General features: G+C 33.2%; 1 protein-coding gene and 1 long non-coding RNA gene across 2 annotated transcripts; both read right to left on the reverse strand.

Annotated features, from left to right (window-relative positions):
* Window positions 1–314: 314 nt before the first annotated feature.
* On the reverse strand, window positions 315–19709 carry LOC139516488 (GDP-D-glucose phosphorylase 1-like). Its single transcript, XM_071306628.1, has 11 exons — window positions 19561–19709; window positions 13836–13916; window positions 9100–9216; window positions 8329–8511; window positions 7371–7457; window positions 6860–6918; window positions 6028–6130; window positions 5419–5519; window positions 4954–5093; window positions 1702–1767; window positions 315–587 (listed from the first exon to the last, which is right to left on the reverse strand). The coding sequence occupies exons 1-11, from the start codon at window positions 19576–19578 to the stop codon at window positions 466–468; spliced, it is 1077 nt and encodes a 358-aa protein (XP_071162729.1). The 5' UTR covers window positions 19579–19709; the 3' UTR covers window positions 315–465.
* On the reverse strand, window positions 2111–3090 carry LOC139514857 (uncharacterized). The gene is made up of 2 exons (XR_011662732.1): window positions 2853–3090; window positions 2111–2549 (listed from the first exon to the last, which is right to left on the reverse strand). It is a non-coding gene; the product is annotated as an uncharacterized lncRNA (long non-coding RNA).
* Window positions 19710–19913: the final 204 nt, after the last annotated feature.

Genomic DNA, 19913 nt, shown 5'->3' on the forward strand with positions numbered 1-19913 from the left:
TACATTATATCAGATTGAAAATTAATTTGTTCTTGTTACTATAACTAAGCCTCATACAAATAATATCCTTAATCTGACACAATAGATATTATGATTACATACCCGTAGCCAGGGGGGTTCAGGAGGTTTGGAAAAACTCCCCCCCCCCCCCCCCCCCCCCCACCCCCCCCCCCCCCCCCCCCCCCCCCCTTGAAACCAAATAAGCACTGTTAAAGTCAACGTTCTGTTCAAATTGTGACTGTAAAAGTCGAGTTCATGAGTCCAAATAACCCCCCCCCCCCCCCCCCTTGGAAATTCCTGGCTACAGGCCTGGATTATTCTGAATATAATCTGATGAAAAAAAACCCAATAAAACTGAGTTTATTTCAACTGTTAGTTAAAACTTAAATCTTGTCTGCTATTAAATATCATATAACATACTTTACAGGTCATTAATTTGCACAATCATCTAAAAGTCAACTATTATTAACTAAGATACAATTTGAGTATATTGTCTTTTATATTTTTGTATTCCTCTTCAGGTAGGGCTGCTTCACGTACAGTGTCAGATATCAACTCTTCTGTCAGATCTTCATATAACTTCTCAACTGAAATAAAATATATATAATCAAAGCATTGTTGATATTATGATCATGCTGGTCTGAAATTCTTTCTGACCATACTTTTTTCAAAATGTTTTTTCTTTTCATTTCCGATCTTAGTGTAAAATGTCTGTTATTGTCCAAAGGTAGTGAATTTCACAATATTGATGCAAATAATTTACAGATCTAACATTGTTGGGTTGATGTTTAGACGAGTTGTATATATATATATATATATAAGTCTAAATTGAAAACTACGTTCAAACCTATGATTGTGTTGGATAAAAACCGCAATTTTTATACATGTGCATGTAAAACAAATTTCGATGTAGAAGGGTCTAAAAACAGCACAAACAACATTTTCCAAAAGACCAAAAAAGTGAAAAAGTATATTTAAACAAAACGCATTTGACTAACAGGTCGAACAACTGATGTTCTTTAACCCTGCTGACTGCCATTGGCGATTGCCAAATAAAATTGATCACAAGATGTAACAAAATGGATCTTAATATAAATTTAATACTAAACAGAAAAAAATTTACTTGTGGCCACAATGTTATGCCACAAACATACGGTGTCAATATTTTTTTAGTACACCGGATCTGGATTTCAACAATAAATGTCTCTTCAGTGATGTTAGGGATCGAAACGGTATTTGGAAGGCCATATACAAAGTACCCTCATTTTAAAAAAAAGTACCCTTATTTTTAGATAGACTCTTGAATTTTAAGAGTCAATATAGGATGAACGGATCATATAAACCCGGAGGAAAAATATGATACAAGCCCAAACGAAAAAATATAAACGAGTCTAAATTGAAAACTACGTACAAACCTATGATTGCGTTGGAGAAAAAACGCAATTTTTATACGTGTGCATGTAATACAAATTTTGTTGTAGAAGGGTCTAAAAACAGCACAAACAACATTTTCCAAAAGACCAAAAAAGTGAAAAAGTATATTTAAACAAAACGCATTTGACTAACAGGTCGAACAACTGATGTTCTTTAATCCTTTAGTATATATATATATTGATATTTCAATTTTACCAATTTTTTTTTATATCAATATTTTCCCTAGTTTGGGAATAAATATAAATTAAATAAGTAATATTGACTTACCTTTGATTGGCAAATGTCCAGCCAGTTCTACTACAGCTACATTAAAGGCAGCTTCTTCTTTTACACCTGAAATTACAGATAAAAAACTGCTGAAATACAAGTGTAACTGCGAGCTACTGCTCACTGATGATACCAGGCGCAAGTGGATAATGTTAATAGTGTAAAAATATGTGAGTGTTCGGTTCACAGGAAGATGTCGAGTGATGAATCTGAAAATGCATCACATGGTATAGCTGACTTATATAAACCCTCAAACCAAATTTCAGATATCCTTGCATTGCAGTTCCTGAGAATAATGCGACGAAAAATTTTCATGGGATGGACAGACTGATGGATGGACTGACGGATGGATGGACAGACAGAGGTAAAACAGTATACCAGGGATCTCCATGGCCTGTTTAACGATGGCGCCCCGCCATCGTTCAAACGTCTTGCGCCATCGTCAAATGACTCGCGCCATCGTTAAATTGTCTTGCGCCATCGTTAAATTGTCTTCCGCCATCGTTCAAAACTTCATCGTTTTTTGTAGCCCGACGCCATTTTTTTTTTATCAATTATAATCAAATGCATGTAATTGCATTACCCTTAGGCTTTTTATGTTATAATCCAATACAGTTCTAACGCCTGAGGGATATCCAGATTAAGATCGCTAATCACTTGTACCTGAGCTTGTACAGGTATATCAACAAACCTGACAGGAGAATACTATCTGAGGATAGACGATCCATTTGTCGAATTAATCAACTAAGTTTCAGCAAATGATTATTATAATTTAGATTAAATAAATAAATTAATAATCCAGTTACAAAGAAAACAGTTTAACAAGTCGAACACGTGCTTTATTTTGACTTACGAAATCAGCATCCCCCTTTTTTAAGTAAAAAAATAAGACGCAAATCAGTAAATATTATTTCATTGCAAATAACTCGAGTACTGCTGTAACAATAATTTAGAATTACTTTAAAAGTTTAAAAGTAAAAACTCAAATATTTCCTGTAAAGAAATATCGTATCGTAATTCCGAATTCATTACGTATATCACAATCAAATTGATACATCCGCGGTTCCGGTTTCTATTCAGACTCGAAAGATGCATTTTGCACAGCATCAATTTGCCAGATAAAGTCATTAAAAACCTTTTCATTTGTCAACGTTTGCTTTACAAATCTCTTTAACCTTTTACATAACCCGTACGAATCGTTTTGTTGTTGCTGCAAATCAGCCATACCGGTAATGGGTTCTGAATTTGACAGTGTCCATGAAAAATAAGCTTCACATCATATGATTTTTAACCCCCATAACAATTACCAAAAATACAAGAAATCTACATGGGGCCCTTCATGACAGCTTTTGGTCATTCTCGACTTAAAGGGGACCATGAAGACTTGGCATTTGAATGACGGTCATAAATGAAAATATTAATACTTCTAATTCTATAATGAAAATTCAAATAAATATAATTTAAATAAGCAATGAATTAGCATGTTCACCATTCCTTGTATGGAGGGATAAAATACTTCCGATCGCGCTACACTGTACAGCATAGACACGGTTTGTAATGGTGAAAGTTCCTCCATCGTTCAATTTTCATCCATGGAGATCACTGTATACCCCCCTCCTTTTTTGAAAGCAGGGGTATAATAATTATTTAATACATGAGTGCACACACTGAAATGTCTCGCCTTCTATACTAATCATTGATATTATGTTGATAGTCCTAAGTATAAAGCTAAGCTTTATTACAACTGTCACATACTTAACACTGTGCAATGAACCATGAAAATGAGGTCAGTGTCAAATAAAACCTGCGCAACTGACATAAAGATCATAAAATATTTCCATACACCAAATATAGTTGACCTATGGCATACAGTATTAGATAAAAAGACCGAAACTCAAAAACTTAACTTTGACCACTGAACCATGAAAATGAGGTCAAGGTCACATGACATCTGCCCGCTAGACATGTACACCTTACAATCATTCCATACAACAAATATAGTAGACCTATTGCATATAGTATGAGAAAAATAGACCAAAACACAAAAATTTAACCATAACCACTGAACCATGAAAATGAGGTCAAGGTCAGATGACACCTGCCAGTTGGACATGTACACCTTACAGTCCTTCCATACACCGAATATACTAGCCCTATTGCTTATAGTATCTGAGATATGGACTTGACCACCAAAACTTAACCTTGTTCACTGATCCATGAAATGAGGTCGAGGTCAAGTGAAAACTGTCTGACAGACATGAGGACCTTGCAAGGTACGCACATATTAAATATAATTATCCTATTACTTATAATAAGAGAGAATTCAACATTACAAAAAATTTGAACTTTTTTTTCAAGTGGTCAATGAACCATGAAAATGAGGTCAAGGACATTGGACATGTGACTGACGGAAACTTCGTAACATGAAGCATCTATATACAAAGTATGAAGCATCCAGGTCTTCCACCTTCTAAAATATAAAGCTTTTAAGAAGTGAGCTAACACCGCTGCCGCCGCCGCCGCCGTAGCCGCCGGATCACTATCCCTATGTCGAGCTTTCTGCAACAAAAGTTGCAGGCTCGACAATACTGTTTGAAAGTATAGCAGGTACTGATATAATTATGTTTTTTTTTTATTCAAATGCATTTCCTATCAGCTGGAACTACACTTTAACATAATTACTATCACTTAATACTGTAAATTCAGAAATAATGCGACAGTACCTGGTTCGCAATAATAAAAGATTGCATTAAAATTTTCAGCAGTGATTTTTTATTCATATTTTTTTGACAATTGCATTAATTAAGGTCTATTTAGCATTTTTGCCAGGACTAGTGGTTGGTCACGGATTCACAATGGTAAATACATGCATTGATTTTTGATATTTACAGTAGCAGGAGCCAGTTTGCCTTGTATCATCTTTCTTTTGTCATATTTCAGACATCCTTTATATAAAGGTCCCTATTGGTCTTTTTCTGTGTTGAAATTTATCATCAATTATTTTTAAATCTATCATGACAAATTGCAGATAAAGAACATTTCTCTTATTTGACCTTCACCAGTAAGCTCCCAGTTTCCTGCTTCCCTCTGCATTGAATGTCTTGCCAAGTAATAATTTTTAAATCAAATTGTTTGACACAATGCAAATTGCTGGCCCTGACAGTACTTCTTTAGTGTTTTAGTGACAAGTCAAAACTTTATTTAATGGAATAAAACATTATGACTGAAGTCAATACTTGAACCAAATCTTACCAATGAACTTTGCCCTTGGCCACACATATATTCTGATTGTATCTTCTTTGCTATTATCACCAAATGCAGTACCTCTGGTCATGAACACATTGTGTGCTACTTCATTACTTTGTAAATATCCTGTCATTTTTATAACATCTCTGAAATAAAATAGAGAATGAAAAAATCTAGCTTTTGCAAATAAAAGAACCAAATATGAATTGTATATACATATATACCATTAAGGTCTCAAACCCTCTTACGCACTGTCCCATCTAAGAAAGAAGAAAGAAAAGAGAGAAATAAAGGGAGAAAAAAATTACATCATTTCTTTTTCTATAACAATTATTTACATGAATATAATCTAACAAATATGAAAAATAAAAACATAAATATATATATTTAATATTCTACTGCGTCTTCAACACTTTTTTTTGTATCAGTGTTGTGAAAGAAACAATATAGAGAACTAAGATAATAACTCACTTTGTTAGCTGGTCCACAGTAGTGCCAAACAATTGGAAAACAAAACCTTTACATGGAATGACATCCAATTCATACACTGGTCCCTTTAAATGTTGGACAGGCTAAAAGAGAAAAAAAAGTTTTGCTATTACATGCTTGAAACAGTGACACATGATATAACAAAAAGAATTATACTTTAATATCAAATAGATTCTTTTAAAATGACAGCAGAACATACTGTAATACAAAGCAAAAGTTATATATATCTGTTAAAATAACCTCTAAAGACTATCAAAGATAATTCTGCCCAAGTTACAATGTTTTTTCAAGGGAGACAACAATGAAAAACAAAATATGTCAAACAAATACAAAAACATTCTGATTTCAGTCGATAATATAAAATAACCAATAATGCAAAAGCAAATGATTCTACTGCAGATTAAGGATTAATTCATTCTCTTGGATTTAAGTTATTTGATTTTGTGGCTTTAGAAATCTGTGTATGTTTTTATCAAAAAATTATTATTTGTTGAACATTTATATTCATGGCTCCTTTCATTTGTACCTACAAAAATTTGTATCAAACAAATAATATAAATGAATGCACATTACATTAAGATTCCAACTTACACATTTTTCTGCAAATATTTCTTGCTCTAAGTAATATGCATGTACATGTTGATGATTAACTGAGGCAAAGGCACACAGACTGTTAAAACCAAGTCTAAATCCTCTGTAACAAAAAGCATACATGCATGTATATCACCTGCTCAAGTGATGACAATTTTACATGATGTTTGTTCGATGTCAAAAAATTGAAATCCAGGCAACGGATTATTTTTTTTGGATCTAGCCCTAAATAGAGAGTAACAAGGGAGAAACCCTTGTTGTTTTTTTTTTTAAATTCCTTGACCTTCATGTCAATGGCATGCAGGGTGTACATTTTTTGTATCCTGTGCAGATAAGTTTATAGCTAGAAACTTGACCTACTATGTGCTATCTTTGAAATAAAACAGTCCTTGCAACAGCAGCCTGAAGAAGGCCATTTCGTTAAAAAAAAAAAAGAATGGTTACATCAGTGGTTGGCACAACACATTTTTTTTTACCTTACACATCCAGGGTTAAGCATTTAGGCAGTTTTTCATTCAATACAATATTACAAGTTACATTTATTGTTACATCTCCCTCTGAGGTGGGGAGGTAGAAAGAGGTGTCACCCTGAATTCCCAGAAAAATAAAGACTGATTCCTGAAATTCTTGCAAAAATTAAGCATTCTCTCCTAGATCCCTAGAAATAAATCAATGATTCCCGAGTACCAAATATTTAGTGTACTGTAGTTCGTGAATTCCCACAAAAAGAAAGACTAAATCCAGAAGTTCTGAAAAATACCCTTCCGACCCTCTTATCTATCAAGAGGGTACTGGTATATTAGTGTCTTAAAATCAAAAGTAAGATACTTACTTATGTTTACTCAGTAGCTGACAGTTAATGGCTAGTTTAAGAGCATATTCATCTAATAGCTGAAATAGTTACAAAAAAACGCTTGAATAAATAACATTACAAGACTCAAACATTTTTTTCAATTTATCAAACATACATAATGGTTTTTTCATTTTGTGAAATTTTGTACATGTATCTAATATTTTGATAAAATAACATGATTGTGCCATTTTCTAGTATGTTCAATGTAACTTTTATCTAGAGATTCTAAAACATCTGATCAACAAATATTGCTCCGACAGGTAAAACTGCTGATGTCAGAAGACATTACACATGTTTCATGTGACCTATTTTGGTTTTAACACATGTACAAGTTTAACATTTTCTAAAAAAGCTCTTGATGAAATTTGAATACAACTTACCATTTGAATACAAATTTAGAAAAATTTGGTTAGTTAAGTATATACCACAATTAGAAAAAAAAGTACTTTCATTATGACTCATAGACATAGATATAAAACTAATAACTTACTTGTGGTTTAGAAGCATCAATATCAGGACAGATCAATATATGGCCATACTCTAACGGACTTACATTTACCATTACTATATTTCTTTTCTGAAATTAAATGATGTACAATAATTTTGTGACTTCTCCTCTCGGTTCTTCATAGGGTCTATAGATGTATGTATGTTCTGTATCTACGTCTTTGAGTACAAGCACCGCCATGGTTTATGGCATGAAGGGGGACATTTCACACACTGTATTTGTACAGTTTTAATGTGAGCATTTGACTACCAAGTTCCCCAAGCTTGGCCAATACGGAAATAAAGTATTATTATTGTACTAACAAAAAGTTTTTTTGTTTTTTTTTACATCAGTAATATTTTTTTAATGTTGCATGAATGTTTGTCTTGTTTCTTTTCATCCTTGTGTTGTCTGTCTGTCTTTAATCTGTTGCCTTTGATTCCCTCTGCCTTGGTATTTTGTCCACATTTTAAGCAGACATTTTATTTTTTGCACTTGTTTCATTGTGTTTACTATAACAATATAATGTTCTTGATAGGTAATTAAGGATTTTAGGTATCCACCAAATGTCCACATAATACAGCAAATGAAAACTCTTTGTATAATCAAATTAAATGTGTCAGGGAAATAAGTTTTCAATTTCAGCAAACACACTTTGTAATGAGAGACCTTTTTTTTAGTTTTGAGGGAGGGGTTTCAATTTTTTAGTCACAAATCTGTATCATATAAAGAATTCAGCTTCTTCAGAGCTAACATAAATCATTTTCATTTAAATTCGTATATCAGGTCTCTATCATGTCTTTCAATATCTTTCTACATGTATATTGTCAATACATAAATATAAAGAAAATACACAGGTTTGTCGTAAATAAAACTGGAAATAAACAAGGGACTTTAAACAAATTTGCATCTTCAGGTTACAAAAAAATCTTCAATCATGAGCAAATATTTGAATACTTACCTCATTCTTTGAATCTGCATGACCATTACACTGCTGTTGTCCATCATTGCCTGAATTCTCTAATCTAAATATAATTTCATCTTCCTTCACTTTTGTAAAATTAAACACTTTACTGTCAAATGGTTGATTTACTATGGTAATGTTCTGAGGAGGTCTTCTTTCTGTAGCTCTCTTTACATTTAGCTGAAAGATAAGTTTGATAACAGTACAGAAAATTTTGTCTATGCAGGAATATATTTGGTCCCCTGCATGCTTTCAAATTCAAAACAAAAATTAAATAATATATGCATGTTAATGTATATATAAGTTAATGGGGAATGAGTCCATGTAATGTTATAACTTATAACTAATGAAGGGTAAAATTTGATGTTACACAAATTCATACTTGATCATCTGAGTTGCATTGTGAATAAATTTCCTAATAATAAGTAGAGGCAATTAAACCGTAGTTAGAGAAGGGAAACAAAAATTCAACATTTTTACATTTGTAAAGGGACATGCCTCTTGAACCCTAAAAGAGTTGCCACAAAAATTTACAAAAGTTACAAAGGAGTGCAATTACAAGAATATCAGTGCTTTGGGAGATAGCTCTATTAATGAAAAGGCTTGGGTCCAAGTATATAATCTATACAAAATCATATGTATCTTATAAATTTTTGACTGATATCTTGCAAAACAAAAATTATAGAAACAGTCTAAGTTTTTACATTATACAAATAGAACTTGATAACCTATGATAATACCCATAGCTAAGACAACAGCTAATTTTACCTGTGCTACATATTTCAATGAACCTGGTATAATCTTTGTTTCTACTTTGTCTAAATGATAACGGAAATGTCCATTTTTCATTTTATCATCCCAGCTCTTTCTCAATTGGATATCAAACTGAAACATAATGTATAAATATGAAGATGGAAGAAATTAAAAGACTAAAAAAAATTAAAAGGACTAGTACTGATCAACTGATCTCAATCATGTCTATGCTCCCAGGGTATTATTAACAATAGGAATATATGGCAGCTTTTCTTATACTCGTAGACAGGTGGCATAGTAAATCAAAACTGCCTCATATTTTTAGCACTTACATGTGAGTTCTCTCATACTTTAAGATTTTTTTCTGAGTCTTTGAGTTCTGAATAAAAACAATATCAATTTCACATTGGCTATGCATGGAATCGCCTTAGTCAAATTTGAGTGCTGCTACTTTGTTCCTTCATACAGTTAGTACCTTTAAATTCACTTCTCATCTAATTTATGTTTGCACATTTTTTATCATGTTTATCACGCAGACACATTTTATTTTACAAACTGTTTTATCTATACAAGTAGCTCTAACTAAGACAATGTAAGACATGAATTTAAAAGAATGCAGCCAATCCTATTCTCTTTTTTTTTTTTTTAATTTTGATCAGATAAAGACTTAAGAGTTAAGAGGACTAATTTCATTATGACTTTTTTAAATAGTGTTAATTTTTAACAGCAACAAAGTTTCAAGTAGAAATTAAACAAATATGGGCCAGCTGAAGGACACCTCCGTGTGTGGGAATTCCTCGCTGCATTGAAGACCTGTTGGTGACCTTCTGCTGTTGTCTGTTCTATGGTCGGGTTGTTGTCTCTTTAACACATTCCTTATTTCCATTCTCAATTTTATCATGAAAGCAGACAGATATCAACCCACACTTTTCATAGGTAAATTGCATTCTCAAATGTAATTTTACATCCTGTCATATAATACCCAGTGGGATTTCCAGTGACCTGGTGACACTAGAACAATAGAAAAATCACTTTTCTTATGAAAGAGATAGAAAAGGTAGAAAAACAGGAGAGACAATTTACGCATAAAAACCGATATGCATAGGGATGAATATCTCTTAAAACACAAAACTATTATATAACTTTTATACAACCACTATAAATAAAGTATATGCTAAAGCTAAATTTGTTAATATATGAATTTTTAATTGCCAAACATGCTGTTAATTGAACAATCTATTGTGCAACATAGGGCTGTGTAAAAAACCGCCAGATTTGACTGCATATATTCTTTTTTTTTGAAAAAAATATATATCAAACCTTAATAATGCAGCTTTCTGAGTATCCAATTTATAACGTGTTCCGAAATGTAGTTTCGTCACAAGAATTTTTCAAAGTTAGGTCATTTTGTCTATATGAATGTCGGTAAATTCGTATGATCGAGCACACCGACAAGTGTATCGTTGGGACAACTCGATATAATGTAATCAATATACGTGACAAATTACCTAATGTGAAGTTTATTAAAATCATCATAACATATAATTGATCAACACATTATATTTTAAAAACATGAGTCCTATAATATAAGACTTTAGAGGTTCATATCATTTACATTCAACGTTTTTATTGGAATTTTTTTTACTACAATGTAACCTCGAGGTTAAACGTTGGTAGTAAAAAAAAATCCCAGAAAAATGTTGATTGATATTGTAAATGATATGAACCTTCGAATTCTTATAATATCGGAATAGAAAATATGTGATCCGAATTAACCATGCACGTGTATTGAAGAAGACTTTGCACTTTTATGAAGTACAGGGGGTAAGGTGTTTTTCTTAAACAATATTATGATCCCAAATTTGAGGAATTTTGTTGGCAATACTTTTAAAGAAACACTACATATAGGAAAGTATACTTAGTATGTTAAATCTCAATGTATTATTATTATGAAACAAGAGTGCACACACAGAAATGTCTCGCCTTCTTTACTAATCATTGATATTATGTTGATACTCCTAAATCTAAAGCTTTATTACAACTGTCACATAGACTTAACATGAACCATGAAAATGAGGTCAAGGTCAGTTGAACCATATGCCAGGCAGACATGTACAGCTAACAATGCTTCCATACAACAAATATAGTTGACCTATTGCTTATAGTTTAAGAAAATAAACCAAAACACAAAAACTTAACACTGAGCAATGAACCTTGAAAACCAGGTCAAGGTCAAATTAAACCTGCACGACTGACATATAGATCATAAAATATTTCCATACACAAAATATAGTTGACCTATGACATATAGTATTAGATAAAAAGACCAAAACTCAAAAACTTAACTTTGACCACTGAACCATGAAAATGAGGTCAAGGTCAGATGACATCTGCCCGCTAGACATGTACACCTTACAATCATTCCATACAACAAATATAGTAAACCTATTGCATAAAGTATGAAAAACAGACCAAAACACAAAAACTTAACTATAACCACTGAACCATGAAAATGAGGTCAAGGTCAGATGACATCTGCCCGCTAGACATGAACACCTTACAATCATTCCATACAACATATATAGTATACCTATTGCATAAAGTATGAGAAAAACAGACCGAAACACAAAAACTTAACTATAACCACTGAACCATGAAAATGAGGTCAAGGTCAGATGACACCTGCCAGTTGGGCATGTATACCTTACAGTCCTTCCATACACTGAATATACTAGACCTATTGCTTATAGTATCTGAGATATGGACTTGACCACCAAAACTTAACCTTGTTCACTGATCCATGAAATGAGGTTGAGGTCAAGTGAAAACTGTCTGACGGGCATGAGGACCTTGCAAGGTACGCACATACTAAATATAGTTATCCTATTACTTACAGTAAGAGAGAATTTAACATTGCAAAAAATCTGAACTTTTTTTTCAAGTGGTCACTGAACCATGAAAATGAGGTCAAGGACAATGGACATGTGACTGACGGAAACTTAGTAACATGAGGCATCTATATACAAAATATGAAGCATCCAGGTCTTCCACCTTCTAAAATATATAGCTTTTAAGAAGTGAGCTAACACCGCCGCCGCCGGATCACTATCCCTTTGTCGAGCTTTCTGCAACAAAAGTTGCAGGCTCGACAAAAACCTTCCCCCTCCCCCGGTTTGGCATGTAATGGTTGAAACCTTTGTCTTGCAAAACAGCCAAGATTTACAAAACATTTCCAACAAAAACCTTCAGTTGGGCATTCTGACTGGAATCTAATTATCTCTACTGATAAACAATGCAACACTAATGACACATTTAAGTTTTGGAAGGATTTTATTCACAAAGAATGCTTGTCATTGATGTACATTTCTATGCTCTTGTCTTTTCGGAGTTTATATTGGAAATTAAATTGTTGCATGAAAGAGTCTAGCTCCACATTCCTATGCATATGATTGTCATATGTACGTGAGAATCATTCCATAAAACATCCGTTTGATATCCTTTCAATGCCAGACACTGTATAGTGTGGAAAATGTGGCTAAACTTGTGGTGGATCAGACACTTGAATCTTACATCGCTATTGATGTTGAGCAATTAGTTTAACGGGCTATCCGGAACTGTTAGATTTTATGACAGTCTTCCTTCCATACAGATCATCACTGCAAAATAATTTGAACATTCAATTAGGTGATTATAATATTATTTGGCAATCCAAAGAGAACCTGAAAATATTAGACCAACGTACGTTTGAACAGAGATGCTAAAAAAAACTTGAAATCCCCCCAAAAAACCCCAGCCATTTTACTTTACAATCAAATTGAAAAAGTAGTTAGTTGCATGTCCCATCATCCTTTGGTTGTAGAACCCAGATAAATATAATCTAAATTTCGTAGCATTTTCACCACCCCCCTTTTTTTTAACTGAATTTGTTCAAGGTATAGTGGTTTTACCCCTTTTCAGATTTCAGTATGTCATGTTGTAAATATTTTATAAATTAGATGAATTTCTAGTAAGTTTCTACGATATTCTTTATCATTTGACAAAATACTATGCATCTGAATTAAATTGTTTACTATTTGTAAAAGCGCGCCTTCTTATACTTGAATTTACCTCCCATTATTTCACATAGCAACACAAATTAAAAACTGACAATCTTTGCTGCATATCAATTTTTTTCCCCAATAAAAATATATATCATGCAACATAATTGAATTTACAAATTGGGAGAAAATCAAGGTGTTCCGACCATTGGATCGTATTTAAAAAAAATAATGAAAGGATGGCATGATTACAAGTTTGATCCCTGACGACACTGAAAATCGAAAATTCACGCATTTACCTATCACATGATGATACGATGAGGTGATAAACTTAACAAGAAATAATTTACCTGATTTGTTATCATATTCACATTATGTTGACACGTCTTAGTTTGTTTATGCTAGCTCATTTTAAACAAGCTAAACAATTACAGCATCATCCGTTTTTTTTACCGATTACCTCTAGTCAGAAGAGCGCACTGTTTACAGGGGAGGTAATATTTTGTCACCAGTTTGCCCACTGTACCTTCAAGTACATAAATGTAATACACAGTACCATAATGCAAGGTGAATCAACAGTATTTATTGTGTAAATTCATCACAAAGAGTGACTTTCATCAAGATCATTTTTAAAGTATTGTCCTTCCTCAAGTCCAAAATAAAAAGGTCAGATACTTGTAATTCCTGAACATTTGTATTTCTACATGTACCTACTTCACTAAGTTGATAATCTTTATCCAGTTGACAATTCTTTAAAAGATCTTTTTCAGAATACACAAAGCAGTCACTAGCATCCTGAAAATAAACGACTATATACATGTATACTGATATATGACTTGTATAATACATGCCAAATCAAAATATTGTTTGATTTTCTTTGTAATTAACCTGTTAGTAAATTTCAGATCTGCATAATTATCAACATTTTTTAAGATTTTTGTCCATTTTATTTGAATAAGAACAACCCAAAACAATGAGTGTGCATTAACACAGGGCAGTCTGTAAGAATGGTGGAGGAAGCCTATTAAGTACTAGGATAAAATGGATCCATTCGACCAAAATCATGTCATTCCCATTTTCCTTAGCCCCCTTTCTAGTTTCATGTACACACCCTGTGACTGTTTTCACCTTTTTAAATGTTTCGTTTTGAGTTTAAGTTTTTAATCATGAAATCCTGCTAATACATTGTATGTTCAACTCCGCCACATTTTGTAAATGTTTGTATGTGCCTGTCCCAAGTCAGGAGCCTGTAATCCAGTGGTTGTTGTTTGTTGATGTGTTAACTTACATATTAGTTTTCGTTCATTCTTTTTACATAAATAAAGTTGTTAGTGTTCTCGTTTTTAATTTGGGGGGCCTTTTAAAGCTGACTATATGTATGCGGTATGGGCTATGCCCATTGTTGAAGGCTGTACTCTGACCATTTGTTGTTAATTTCTTTGTCATTTGGTCTTTGTGGCGAGTTGTCTTATTGGAAATCATACCTGGACATCTACATTTTTTTTTTATATCAGTCAGATATTGCTTTTAAAATACGAAAAATAAGCTTTTTTTTTTTGTTATCTGACAAATAAAGTGAAATTCTAATCTAAATAGGTAAAAAAGTTTTCTTTTGTGAATTATTTTGACAAAATGAATAGTGTCATGATGATAAAAGACTAAGTCAGATTTGCTCTAGCTATACTTTGGTTTTTGAAATATAAATCAAAAACTGCATTTTACCCCTACGTTCTATTTTTAGCCATGGCCGCCACGTTTTTTGACAAAAAAGAAAATAAAACATAAACTTTATTCTAGACACACTAAGGATCATTCAGCTTAAGTTTTGTTAGAATTGGTTCAGTGGTTTCAGAAAAGAAGATTTTTTAAAGTTAGGAAACGATAAACAAATTGTGTAAAATTGCCCTTAAAGGGCATTAACTCTTTAAGCGGTCAATTGACAATTTTGGTCATATGAACTTATTTGTAGATCTTACTGTGCTAAACATATTTGCTGTTTACAGTTTATCTTTATCATTATTACTATTCAAGATAATAACCATAAACAGCAAAATTTCCTAAAAATTACCAATTTAGTGGCAGCAACCCAACAATGGGTTATCAGATTCATCTGAAAATTTCAGGGCTAATAGAACGTGACCTTATGAACACTTTACCACCATGTCAGATTTGCTCTAACTGCTCTGGTTTTTGAGATATAAACCAAAAACTGCATTTTAGACCTATGTTCTATTTTTAGCCATGGCGGCCATGTTTTTTGGTGAAACAGAAAATAAAACACAAACTTTATTCTAGATACCCTAAGGATCATTCAGCTTAAGTTTGGTTGGAATTGGTTCAGTAGTTTCACAGGAGAAGATGTTTGAAATAGTTTACACCAGACGGATGACGACGGACCCCAAGTAATGGCTACAAATTTATTCATGAAAATATAAATATTTTTATGTTTACATCTAAAAAATATCTAATAATTCAACCAGTATTTGAAAAAAAAAGAGGGCAATCGTCACAAGGGGGTGAACATGGGGGATTTGCAGGAGCTAACAGAGCCAATACCTTACTAGACTTCTCTGATGGAACACACAATTAGCAAATGGATAATTAGGTAAAAGCGTACAGGGGCAACTTAAACCAACTGAGGCCCCAAACGAGCCATAGTAGGGGGTCTCATTGGGGGGTTCTGATCCCGAATCCCCCTTACAGTTTTGTCAAATTCCTGTATCCCACTTACACTATGTACTTAAGCAATTCTCATTTTTTTGGTTATTTCCTGTTTCACGCTGGACTTCATTTCCCGTTTTCAAGGCACAATAATTCAGTGTTCTCCCCAGGCTGTTTTAGCGCTGCGCTTTTCAGCGCTATTACAATTTCCTGCTGTTCTATTGTACTGATGGCAGCGTTATCCAACGCAAGGGCGTCACTACATTTTTATTGTAATTTTTTCAAATTTCCCCATTATTTTTCACTTTGGATCATGTGATCGACTGGTTTACTATTTCTGAATGAATTCTTTTTGTTGTATTAAGTACTTCCGCGGGACCAGTCTAATAAATTTTACAAAATGGCGACTTTGAAAGATCAAAATAAACAAAGATTTCAACATTGACATCTATTTTTTTAATTAAAAGACTATAGACATGATAGAGAGGCATATATGAATAAAATTAGATGAAATAAAATTACTGCATTTCCCGACCACACTCACAAACTTGTTTTACGAACTTTGAACAAACGATGATTAAAACGATCAAACACAGGGGTTTGTTACAATTTGCCGGGTTTACTATCCATACGAACCACGGACATGAGCAAGTCTTTGTAGTATTGATTATCACCTATTCGAACTAATAATTGTTTAGTCAGCTATTCAACAGGAACGAATTTTACCAAATTTGAAAACAATTGAGGGGATATGATTAGACAATCAAACTTCACTTTATCGATGTCCAGCTTGGATAAAGCCATTTGAATAATATAAAACACTAAGGTCAGAAAAATGAGAAATCTTTATGCTAAAAAATGTCAATTCCTGTCAAACTTCAAAAGGTTAACAGGACACTGTTACAGTTTGATACAAAACCAAACACAGAAGCTGACAATGACTTTATTGTTGGTCCTACATGTTCTGTAACATCACCTGATCATATATAGACCCATCATGGAAAAATATTTCTGAATCTCCTTGGGTCTATACACAGATAATATGAGGATTTTATGAATTTACAATGGAGAAAAAACCTCTTCTATATCCAGACAATAACATTAACAAACAAAGGGGTAACTTCCATAAGCATGACAGTGGCGGATCCAGATATTTTTATAAGTGGGGGCCCACTGGCTGCCTAAGAGAGGGCCTGATCTAGTCACGCTTCAGTAATTCTCTATATAAGCAACCAAATTTTTTTCTCAAAAGGGGGAAATCTGCCTCTGTATTATGAGGACATCATTACAAGAGAAAACATCAATAGCATAATATAAGAAAAACACATAACAAATCAATTAGAAACAAACAGCGTGCCGCAACAAAGTTCCTGAGAATTGTGGAAAATTACGCGCTTACCACAGCGCTATCCAAAAATCCTGAGGAGAACACTGTAATTTGACTTTCATGTCCCGTGTCACGCTTAGATCCCAATGAGACCACATACAAATGTAGTAGACTCCAAACTGGACATGTACACCAGAGATGTGTGCGTGGGGAGGGTGAAAATCAACCATCTGATGTACTGAAATTTCCAGCACCACAAGTCAGAATTGAAATCCGAACTGTCAACACTAAAACCATCAGCCTTAACCACTAACATACTAAATCAGGACTCAGAAATTATTCTAAAGGCCAAGGACAATTTTTATCGGTCCAACAGGCACTTGTTTCTATCCATGGGAAAATCCACTATCAACATATATAGCAAATAGCCTCTGTGTCTTTTTTTTCTTCTTCTTTAAGTTTTCCAGTTTTCCATCTGAATAAAGGTGATTAATAACTGGTGCATACGTGGCCTATGGCTATGTATTAAAAACTAGTTAATATTTTTGTTATATACAAAACTGTGCAGAGAACAGATGTAGTGATTAAAACTATGTACAGGAGATGAAGCTTTTTAAATAATAGTGGAGAGAACAGCATATGTAACAGTAAGCTGATCTCTGAAAGAGTCGACTGTCTGTGTATTTACTACTGAAGTTGGTAAAAGATTCCATTGAGTTATATATGGGGACAAAGTCCCCAATAACAGTAGAAAATTCAATAAAAAAAAAAATTTTAAAAAATTGTACTAATGAACTCAAAATCGTTCAAACTTTTTTATGTCGTGTTTTGAATTCCCGCATCTGCGCAGAAATCTACAATGTACTTCCTTTTTCCGGTCTAGTTTGCATGAAACTTTGAGTAAAATGTATATTTATCAGTCTAGTATAAAATAGGAAGGAATGCAATATCAATTTCATTTTTAATAATTCCTTGATATGAAAAAACTTTACCTATTAAATGATAGCGTTTCTTTGTTTACAATGCATATGACGTCATAACTTAAATAATGTCACAACTAAAATCCCTAACAACAGAACCAAAATCGGAAAAGTTATGGTATTTCCCTTTTGAGGGGGTCTCATTGGGGGGGGGGGGGGGGGGGGGGGTTCCGATCCCTGATCCTGCTTACTGCTTCGTCAGATTCCGTATCCTGCTGACACTATGTCTGTAAGCAATTCTCATTTTATTGTCATTTCCCGGGTCCAGCTAGACCTCATTTCCCGTTTTCATGACACAATAATTTGACTTTCACGTGTCACGCTTACAAAAAATCAGCAATCCCGCATCATGCTTAGAGTTAGACCTAGCTGCGGAACCGTAACTCTTATGGTCCTTTTTTTATTTTGCGGGGGATGGTTCGCAAATAGTCAAAAAATAACATAAGGACCTACAGTCAAAGCTCAGACTTAAACAAGTCGATTTTTGTTTTTGACTTAAAGAAGCTTAGGTCAAAACATGTATTTATCATAAAAATGTGTTTTCAATTTTAGACTTATCTAAGTCATAAAATGACAGACTTGTTTAGGTCTATTTATGTTGATGAAAAAACTTAATTTCACTTGGTGGCCAAACTACACAACCTATGACAGCAAAAACTTGTCTGAGAGTTCACAAGGACTTGAGCTATCTAGATGTAATTGTCTAATTGAACATCCTTACTAAACACAGATGTTTTTCCTCATTAAGTGTAGTTCCAGGTGGTTGCATTGTAAGGTTAATTAACATTATCTCCAATTTTTTAGACTTTATTCATATATATTTTTCTTTAGAAGACAAAGTATTGTCTTTCAATGTTGTCATTATTTGATTTAGATGCATGACCTCCTTACAAATATGTGTGGGTCTTGAAGTTAACCAATTTTGATCACTTATCGACTTGTAGGAGTCAGTATTTGCAACTTTTTGATTCTGGTCATTTATTTCTTGCTTAACAATATTTGACTTCTTGCTTAACAATATTTGACTTATTTAAGTCATATTTTGTCTTGCTTTAAAGGGAGACTAATCCTAAAACTTACAAATTTACACCTCTATGAGTCAAAAGCAGATTCAGACTTATTCATGTCTGAGCTCTGACTGACCTAAGAGCTACGGTTCCGCAGCTAGCTTAGACCCCAATGAAACCCACTTTTGAAATTCAGATATGTTTGAATTTTAAAAAAATCATACGGACTTCGTCCCCTTTCACTGGTAATGCCTGCCTCATATTAGTGTATGGGGAAAATGAAAATCTGTACGAGTCTTTTTGATGTATAAATGTGTCTGAAGGTGTGAGAATGATGTTTTCTGGTTCTCGAGTCTGATGGAAATTGTGCTAGATGGTATAGCAACAAGATGATGTGTGATCTTGTACATCATAACCAGGCGTGTCACTTGGCATATCTGGAAGATGACATAATAAAATCATACCTGCACGGTCTGCAACATTTTGTATTTCCTATTACAAATGTTTTCCACGTTGCACTGTGTGTTTATTTTGGTAACGAAATCAAAATTTTACTTTATAAAGTAAGATAATTTGATATGGTATAAAACGTTTGCGTGAAATACAAAGTATCTGTATAATAAAATAACAATACCGGATATATGAGGTCGTTTCCGGATTATTACTAATCCGATAAGGCAATAAAATATTGTATTCAGATCTTATGACCACTACTTATATGCACTTTTTCATCTTAATGTGCTAGTTAAACACTTTTAATAAAACACACAAGGAGAACCAGATAAAATAGATGAAAATTTCAAAAAATTAATATCTA

This window comes from Mytilus edulis, chromosome 3 (assembly GCF_963676685.1).
Source record: "Mytilus edulis chromosome 3, xbMytEdul2.2, whole genome shotgun sequence".
Classification (NCBI taxonomy): domain Eukaryota; kingdom Metazoa; phylum Mollusca; class Bivalvia; order Mytilida; family Mytilidae; genus Mytilus; species Mytilus edulis.

Excerpts from the sequence above, each read along its gene's own strand:
- LOC139516488 (XM_071306628.1), bottom strand. Across the intron at positions 8,512-9,099 it reads CATTGAAATATGTAGCACAG|CTAAATGTAAAGAGAGCTAC; the intron begins GTAAAATTAGCT and ends CTTATCTTTCAG. Across the intron at positions 7,458-8,328 it reads ATGCAGATTCAAAGAATGAG|AAAAGAAATATAGTAATGGT; the intron begins GTAAGTATTCAA and ends ATTTAATTTCAG.